Source organism: Setaria viridis, chromosome 4 (genome assembly GCF_005286985.2).
Source record: "Setaria viridis chromosome 4, Setaria_viridis_v4.0, whole genome shotgun sequence".
NCBI classification, from domain to species: domain Eukaryota; kingdom Viridiplantae; phylum Streptophyta; class Magnoliopsida; order Poales; family Poaceae; genus Setaria; species Setaria viridis.
Window position 1 is genome coordinate 35,144,470 of NC_048266.2, and position 9,551 is coordinate 35,154,020.

The 9,551-nt window shown below is 51.1% G+C and overlaps 1 protein-coding gene across 1 annotated transcript; it reads left to right on the forward strand.

Moving 5' to 3' along the window:
* Positions 1-736: 736 nt before the first annotated feature.
* LOC117851448 (probable glutathione S-transferase GSTU1) lies at positions 737-1,675 on the forward strand. The gene has a single exon (XM_034733266.2). The coding sequence runs from the start codon at positions 854-856 to the stop codon at positions 1,529-1,531; it is 678 nt and encodes a 225-aa protein (XP_034589157.1). The 5' UTR covers positions 737-853; the 3' UTR covers positions 1,532-1,675.
* Positions 1,676-9,551: the final 7,876 nt, after the last annotated feature.

Consider the following 9,551-nt stretch of genomic DNA (forward strand, 5'->3'; position numbering starts at 1 on the left):
CAAAGCATCTGCACACATATGTGCAAGAACCAGAAAACACAAGAGATGAGTAGATGACCTCACCAGACGCAGCGCATGAGGGCATGTGATTTCCCGCGGTGGATGGAAGCGCGAAAACCTGCTGAATCATTCGTTGTAATCCAGCACTAGGAAACACGGTCCCGGCGTGGCACGAACGTTGGTTGCTCGATCGAACCGGAGTCTTCTTGAGAGGAGTCTCTGCTGGACGCAGGCACTGTTGAACAAGGTGCCGAATCAGGTTAACGAGGAGACCAGCGGTCACCACACGCTCGATCGGTCACTGGCTAGCAGCAGGTCGCCGGTGCCCATCCGCGGATCAGAGAGGCCCCCCGATGATATCTGTGGCCTGCTCTCGCGGTCCTCCTCTGTCGTTGCTCGGTGCCGTGTCGCTTGCGTACGTGCATGGACGCCAGGTTGCCACCCATCTGCTATCACACGACGCCGCGCGAGATACTCCAACTGCAGATGGAGCAGCTCGCGCGTACGCCCACCACGTGCCACGATCTCCTGGGCGATCACCTTGCGTCCTCGCTCGCCTGCAGCAACCGACGAAGACGGCGATCTATCGAGCCCTGCGCGCTTCGTCAACCCCTCCGTCACATCCCAACTCGTTTAATCCACACGCCACGCTGTCCCGGTTACGACGACGCTCTGATCGAATCAGCGACCTCACCGATGACCGATCCCTCTCCTCCCCTATAAAGCAGAGCCCGCTTCCTCACGCCTCTCCACACCATCCATCCATCATCCACTCACTCCATCGTCACCGCACACGCACGCCGAGAAACCGACGACAGCGAGAGGGAGCTGAGCACCTGAGCCGCTGGCAGCAATGGCGGCGGATGACAACAAGGACCTGGTGCTGCTGGACTTCTGGGTGAGCCCGTTCGGGCAGCGCTGCCGGATCGCGCTGGCGGAGAAGGGCATCCCCTACGAGTACTCGGAGCAGGAGCTCCTGGGCACCAAGAGCGACCTCCTCCTCCGATCCAACCCCGTCCACAAGAAGATCCCCGTCCTCCTCCACGCCGGCCGCCCCGTCTGCGAGTCCCTCGTCATCCTCAACTACCTCGACGAGGCCTTCCCCTCCGCCGCCCGCAGCCTCCTCCCCTCCGACCCGTACGCCCGCGCGCGGGCCCGCTTCTGGGCCGCCTACTCCGACAAGGTCTACGAGCTCGGCACCAAGCTGTGGAAGCTCAGGGGCGAGGAGGAGCGGGCGCAGGCGCGGGACGAGCTCGTGCAGGTGCTCCGGAACCTGGACGGCGAGCTCGGGGACAAGGAGTTCTTCGGCGGCGGGGAGTTCGCGTTCGTGGACGTCGCGGTCGTGACGTTCATGCCGTGGCTACCCAGCTACGAGAGGTACGGGGGGTTCACCGTGAAGGAGACGGCGCCGAGGCTCGCGGCGTGGGCGAGGAGGTGCGGCGAGAGGGAGAGCGTCGCCAAGAGCCTCCACTCGCCGGAGAAGGTGGATGAGTTCATCACCATGCTCAAGAAGTTCTACGGCATCGAGTAGATCGATCGGTCCCGCGGCGTCTGCAAGTGGAAGTGGATGATACGTGTCTGCCATGTGTTAGAGATTATAGATATGCATGAGTGTACTTGTAACAAACCTTGTGTAACAACCTGGACTTATACAAGCCCGGAGGATTCGCTGGTAGAGGAACGAGCGGCAGTCCCGATATATATCTTGATTTTTCCAACCGGAACTAATCATTCGGACTAATGATCAATCTTTAGTCGCGGCGTTGGCGAGAATGTACCTTTACTCCTGGTTGGTAATACCAATCGGGACTAAAGGGTTTTGCACCAAAAATATTAGAAATTCCCGAAGGCTCCCACATATGCGCTCATCGCATATGCGCGTGCGCGGTGCGTGGGATTCGAACCCACGACGTCAAGCTTCGCGCGTAGCTTCCTTACCATCTCACATACATAGCACATCTGATTAAGTAGGGGATGTAATCCTTTTGTAGTACCTCGTGAGGACCCTTTAGTCCTGGTTGATGTTACCAATCGGGATTAAAGCCCTCGGAGGTTTAGTCCAGGTTTGTAACACTAATCGAGACTAAAGGATCACCTTTAGTCCTGGTTGGTAACACCAACCGGGACTAAAGGTGTCTCCACGGATAGTCCCGGGTCAAAAACAACCAAAATTTTTGTTGGGAATGGAAGGTCGTTTTTCCACCGGTGATTCTCTTGTTGTAGATAGAGATAGATTGGTTTAAACATGTTGTAACTGAATCCTTTGGCCTTGCTTTCCAAGGTGTTGTCTCCTATAAATGTAAGCAACGGCCAGGGCTTTTCTAGCCATCATAATCAACACGCATACGCTGTCAACCCAAGATAGGGTACAGCGCTTCCACCATCCATTAGCGCCTCTGATATTTTACATGGTACTCAGACCCATCAAGAACTAGATTGCATCGATGGCCTCTAGTTCCTCCACCTCCAATCCTCTCTCTGGCACACATGTGACGGAGAAGCTCACTAGGCAGAACCATGCCATGTGGGTGGCGCAAATCATCGCCGCTATACGCGGTGCGCGCCTTGAGGGGCATATCAACGGCAAGACCGTTGTCCTCAACGCCGAGCCCGACAAGAAGCAAGGAGAGAAGATGGTGAAGGTGTACAACCCAGTGTAGGAAATATGGTTTGCCCTAGACCAGCAAGTTCTAGGCTTCCTGTTCTCGTCCGTCTCAAGGGACATCATGCTGCAAGTGGCCTCCACGAAGACGGCGGCCCAGGCGTGGACGATCATCGACAACATGTTCGCGTCCCAGACGAGGCCGCGCACTGTCAACGTCCTCCTCACCTTCACTGTCGGTGTTTTATACCCGGCAACCTACCGAGGGTATCCCGAGGTAGTAGATTGGTTGGTGGAAGATCGTCGGATCTGAAATTTGAAGGTAAAATCGAGGACACAAGACACGGATTTATACAGGTTCGGACCACCAGAATAGCGTGATACCCTACATCCTGTTTGGGGTGTTGTATATTGCGCCCTGCGCTTGGGTGTTGTTTGGTGTTTAGGATATGGTCTTCTGTTGTGGTTCTATGAGGTCTTGGCCTACCGATTTAGGGACCCCTGCCCTCCTTTATATACTCCAGGGTGCGGGATTACTAGTTGGTTACAAGGAGAAGTTCTAGTAGGATTACATGGTATGAGTCCTAGTAGGATTACAGAGGAATTCTAGTAGGAGTCCATCTTCTTCCTTCCTTGCGAGTACTGGGGATCTATCCCCGACAAGCCCCCAAGAGCTTCATAGTCAAGTGCAGCAATCCTTGAGTACTTTTCATATCCTCACCAAGTAGTTCTGGTGCTCTTCGAGTATTTTATCTAGCTGAATCTTCAAAGTGCTTCAAGGATGCCACGAGGCTATGATGTGCTCAAGCCCTTGATCATCTTGATTTTATAATATTCTTATTTGGAATGTGATATGGAGGGCGGCGAAAATCGCACTCCATATGGAGTAGCCCCAAGCCTTAGGTTGAATCGAAGAATCAAGCTGAGAGTCAATAAAATCTTGAACCTTCTTCTTTCATCTGTTGGGTATAACTTATCAGCCACTGAGCCTTGGAATGATTAAATGATCAATCTGAGGGACTAGCGAGCTTAATCTTCATGCTAGTCATCATCTGAATAGTTTTGCGACATCCAGCCCCCAAGCTTATGCGCCAAGTGAGCTGTAGGAGCCACGTTGAGTAGTTATTGGCGCTTAGCCCCCAAGCTTGGAAGCTAGCCGAGCCACTGGAGATATTCCGAGTAGTAATTGGTGCTTAGCCCCCGAGCCTGGGAGTTAGCGAAGCCATTGGACGTACGCTAAGCATCCTGGAGAGTTGTCACCGAAGCTTGACCTGAAAAAACAGATGCATATATTATGTAGCATATTGTAGAATTTTGGAACTGATGAAATTTATTTAGTGATGAATATAATATAAATGTTGTGTGTCATGCTCTTGTTTTGACCATATTTTTCCCGAGTAGTTAGCCTATTACGTTTAGGCTCTCAGTCCATGTTTAGCCATTGACACTGCATGTGAGATCTTTGTCTCGTGTATGCGTACTGGCAGTGCTGCTATGGAGATCTTTGTCTCGCGTCCTAGCATTTAGGCATGATAGAAGATCCGAGGATATCACGAATTAAGGTGTGTTCTACTCGAGTAAATTAGTGACCACTAAGAAAAGACGGTAAAAATAAGTAGTCGACATTGCGACAAAAAGACAGTGTGATTGCGCTTAAAGTAGTTGTTGAGACTTGTCTGCCTTTTGATGAGGAGAGCGCGTGTTGCCGCGCATAGGATTTGTGCCTCCTTAGGGTGTAGCCGTTGTGAGCCTCCAGCGCTCAGTGCACCAAACTTTGTGGCAGAGCCTCCTAATTCGGTGTACCAAACGTGTGGCGGAGCTTCCAGAACTTAGTGCACCAAACCCGTGACGATGGCCTCCATAATTCAGTGTACCAAGCCCATGGTTGTCGGTCAACATGCCCCAGAAATAATTGGCAAAGTGTAGCTGTTGGCGCTAAAAGTCGGCCGATGACCCTCAGTGTCGGACACACGACTCGGGAGAATCTGCTTAGCTCCTGTTCGGGTGATCGACCTGGTGCGGTTCGCGCGGCGTGCCAGTCAATCTGACCTGTTGATTGATAAGGAGAGAAACGTATTAACTTCCAGGGGTTTCGATCGGCTAGAATTCCGATCTGTCTCGAAAAGCGTATCAGCGAATCGGCCGACTTGCTATGAAGATGACCGGCTATAGAACAGCCGATAATCACGCAGCGATTGTAAAGAAACTACTAGAGCAGACTAGACAACGATACGAAGTAACACTTGAAATAGATCTAATCGGCTGTATGATGATAAATAACAATAACAGTGATGAAGCCGACAGTTCAAATCTCAAGCTGGACAACTGGTGATAAAACTAGAACAATAGATAAAACCTATAATTCTAGTAAATATCGCTAACTGGTCAATAAACCTAAACGAAACAACATCGATGCGTCCGAAGTTAAAGCTTAGATATTATTCGATAAACGGAACTTACAGAATCGGCTGGACATCGTGTCGATGCAGCCCTACCAACCCGTACGAACTCGTGAAAGAAAAAGAAGTATTGGCGAAGTCGCCGACTTGAAAGTAAAGTACAAGGAAAAAGTAGATTGTTTGTATTGATTGATGTGTTGTTTTACAAATCTCTAAAGATGGCTATTTATAGCCTGTTACAACTGATTTCCTAACCGACTAGGATCTATCTCTAATTTTAAACGAAAACGAATATTTACAAACGCAACTCGTATCGGAGTTGGTTATTATACTCCCACGGGCCAAACTCTCTCTATCTTGTTTCTCTAAACCACTTTAAGCCCATATTGGCCCAATCACTCTAGCCTTCCAATCGGCCGATCTCCACCAACTCCGTCTGCCAGAACACTGTAGCGCCAATCGGCCTATTCCCAACTGTAGCACCAATCGGCCGATTCCCAACCGTAACCTTTTAAATCCGCCGCATCGGCCAATCCTTTCCTCCCCAAGTTTCGGAGTAAAGCATGACTTTTACTTCGAAATTCTTTTTTAACCTCCCCTCCGAAACAAACGCGGTAAAAATCTGCTTCTGTTTCGCGGTCTTCTGCCTGATGATTGCAATCTTTTCGAACCGGCCGCCTGAAACAACCGCTTCCCCAAAATTCGTGTAGACGGCGCGGTAAAAATCCCGCCTTTACCCCTTCTCTCGGACCATCTTTAAATACTGGCATGCCCCGCCGCTTCTTCTCCACGAGCTCAGTAACCTCCTTCTTGGTGAATCACCTTCCATCTTTCCCCGGCGCCCTTTTAGCTTCCAATCGCATTCTCCGGCGATCTTTTTCTCTCGTCTGCATTCCGCTTCATCCCCTCAATGGCAGCGCCATCGGCAAATCCACCAGCAACGGAGGCTCCACCGGCAGCTCCATCAGTGGCGGCAGTTCCATCAGCAGTCCCATCGGCAACGATGAGCTTCATCCCAGAGGTAAACATCCGAAACTTCTCCTTTTACCTTTTACCGTCCATGCATCTTTTAGATCTATTCTTAGTTCTTCCCTTTTTACCTTTTTTAGACGATCAAACACCAAATCACCATCCGCCTTTCCGAAGCTCTTGGCCTTATCTGCTTAGGTCCTATGGGAAACCCAGACCCAACCGATATGATCAATTTAGAAACTCATAGAATCCCGTTCAAGCAATCATCTATGAATTTGGATCAATGGTCGGGCACTTTTAGATCTTAGCCGAATGAAACTCCCGTCAGCGCCTAGCTGGCCCGCGTGCCGCGCCGAGTAAACGTGGCGGCATCCGTCGCGTCAGGCGGTCTAGCGCGGGCAAAAGGATCACCCGCGCAAATAATCTTTCGGACAGGTTATTTTTAAAATTTTATTTAAAAATAGGTTAAAAATAAAAAAATTCCATTAGATCCAACTTATAAATAAATAAATTTAACATTTCAGAATATAGATCCAAACATTTACGAGTGTGGATTCAACATTTTTTTTAGAAACACGTCAACATTTTAAAAAATACTAACTTCAATATTTGGTATGAGCTGTCTCAACATTCTGAGAGAAATATTTCAACATCTCCTAGAACCTACCTCAACATTTTGAAAAAAAAAAAGTAAGCCTTCTTCTCCTACGGCGGCAGCAAGGGCGGCCCGCAGCGGACGGCGCGGTGGGGGTCGGCGGCGAGTGCGATCCGCGGCGGCTGGCACGGCACCGGTGGAGCACCCGAGCCGCAGGGCTACCTGGAGCGGCAGCGCACGCGACCGGAGCACACAGCCAGCGTCGGAGGTCGGCCGCGGCCGGAGCGCATGGCCGTGAGGACCGGTGGTGGAGGTCGACCGCGAGGGTCGGTGGCGGGGCCTGGCGGCGCGGGGAGACGAGGACGCGCCGCGGAGGAGGTCTGGCGGCGCGGGGAGGCGAGGAGACGCGGCAAAGGAGGTCCGGCGGCGGGTTTGGCAATGTGGGGAAGCGAGGAGGCGCGGCGGAGGAGGTCTGGCGGCGGGTCCCGGTGGCACGGGAGGCCAGGAGGTTCGGCGCGCGAGGCTCGGCGACGCGGGGAGGCAAGGAGGTCTGGCGATGGGGATGGTGAGGATGCTCGGCGGCGCAGGTGGGAGATAGAGGCGACGGCGGCACGACGGGCCTACTAGGGTTGAGGGAGATGGGCATTAGGATACTCGCACGAATCTCAAACACCGGAAGGCCGTATAGGATTGGCGTACTACGAGCACATCTCTTTATGGGCCAGCCTGCTATACTTTTTTTTTTTACTTTGACAGCTGCTTGGCTAACTCTGTTTGGACACTATGGTATCGGGCCTGCCTGTTGAGGTAGTCTTTGTTCTCTTTTGTGTTAATCTTGGGCTGGCGGCCCGTATCTCCGAAATGCAACGCCTGCACTTCGTGTTGCTCTTTGAGACCCCACAGAGCCCAAGAGCGGATGTACGGAATGCAGTGGGCTGTTAGAGTTTTTATTTTCTGTTTTTTATTAAAAGATAAGGAAAATTCGTCAAACTAGCCTGGGCACCAAAATATATCATCAAAAATTAATATTTTCGTTCACACCATCACGGACTGAAATATTGCTTCACACCAAAGTTCAGAATTTAAGCGGAAATTCACTGAAAATCATCAATTCTCAGTTCTACCGTCGCGTGTAGTTTTATTTATATTCAGATGAAATTGTCCAAAATTTCAGATCTTATTAAACCATTTCTCAAAAGTTCGAAAATTTTGGCTGGTTTTTTGACCGGAAACCCGTTTTACGGGCCCCTTCGTTTTTTTTTTCTTTAGGAAAATGGTAGACCGAATCCTGCCTCAACTATGACCTGCCCTACCTGTACAGTCTCAAATCCTAAACTCTTCTCCCGTCAATCCGTCATATCTCCAAGTTCCAATCTATACAGCCTCTAACAATCCGAATATCATGTATATTCACTGAACCAGAGTCCTCTACTCATCACAGACGACGCTTTACCAGGTTTGCGACGAACACGTTCCAGATTAATGAAGAACATTTATGTTGCACAGCACTGTTAACCACCGAATTTAAAAACAAAACATATCTCATGTCTCAACTGCTCCCAGTCAACGGTTATCATGTGATCCTGTCCGACGTCGACAACACTGACGACCATTGCTGCGCAACATCACATGCGGATCAGGTCCGTGACCAGACAAAACACGTCATTCACGGGCACGCGGCCCACGCCGATGAGTACGGCGGCAAGAAATGTCGCGGCTCTTCCAGTTTTTTTTAGTTTGGCAGGATCCAGCTCATCTGAGAACGGTTCTGGCTCCTCTGGTGATGTATGGTGATGTGATTTCTCTAGTGGAGTTGAAACTCTTTTGAAACCATTTGATAAAACACCTATTTTGTGTAATTTAAAATGATTAAATAACATGAAATACCCATAATATCTTTTCATTTTCTTTTCCTTTTTTGTTTTCTTTTTTTCTATTTACTTTCCTATTTTCCCTTCCTATTTCTTGCACCTTCCACTATCAGCTCCCTATCCGCTCCTTCTCTTCCCTATCCGCTCCCAGGCCCCATCGCCTAGCTCCTGTCTCCCGCCACCGGCCCGCCCCCGCCACCCACGGCCGGCCCCCACCTCCCGCCGTCGCCGTCGGACACCTCCGCCCCTGCTTCCCAGCCGTTGCCGACACCGTCTCCGCCCACCAACACCTCCCCGCCGCCGGCTGCCTCCCGCCCGTTGCCGTCTCCGCCCGCCCCCACCTTCCTGCCGCCGGCAGCCTCCCGCCGATCGCCGCCTCTCGATCTACCTGTTGTCGACTCCGCTGCCTACGGGCCCTCCCCCGAGGGCACGGTAGGAAATGACCGAGGAGGAGCCGCGGGAGCCGGTTTTTCTGGCTTTGCCTCCCCAAAACAGCTCCTCTTAGCGGGATTCGTGGGGCTCCGGAGCTGGAGCCGGAGCCCTTTCGCCCGGAGCGCGCCCTTTGGCAAGGCTTCGGGAGAAGCCGCTTGAGGAGCCGCTTCCGGAGCCCCACCAAATGGGGCCTTAATCACATGCAGGCACACGCTCACACGTACCCTCACGTACACCCTAGTTGGTCACCTCATGTTATCGGATATGAAGGGTCATCTCATGAGTTATTGCGATTTTTCATGCCAGCTACCGTCATCGCTAGTTCAGCGCGCCAAGGTGGTAGCACTATGGAAAACGCGACTTTAGTCCGGTTGGATCAGGTCATATATCTCGAAAATCCAATCGGGACTAAGTTTTCGAGACAAAAGGGATTCTTTAGTCCCGAGTCATTCACCCGAAACTAAAGATCCCCTTTAGTCCCGGTTGGTTTTCCCAGGTCATTCACCCGGAACTAAAGACCCACTTTAGTCCCGATTGGTAAAAACCCCTTTAGTCCCAGTTGGTAAAAACCAACCGAGACTAAAGGGGTACGTGCATGCGCCTGCATGCGTGCCTGTGTGGCGCATGCACGTACCCCTTTAGTACTTAAGACTTTTTTTAAAATATTTTCCATATTAATA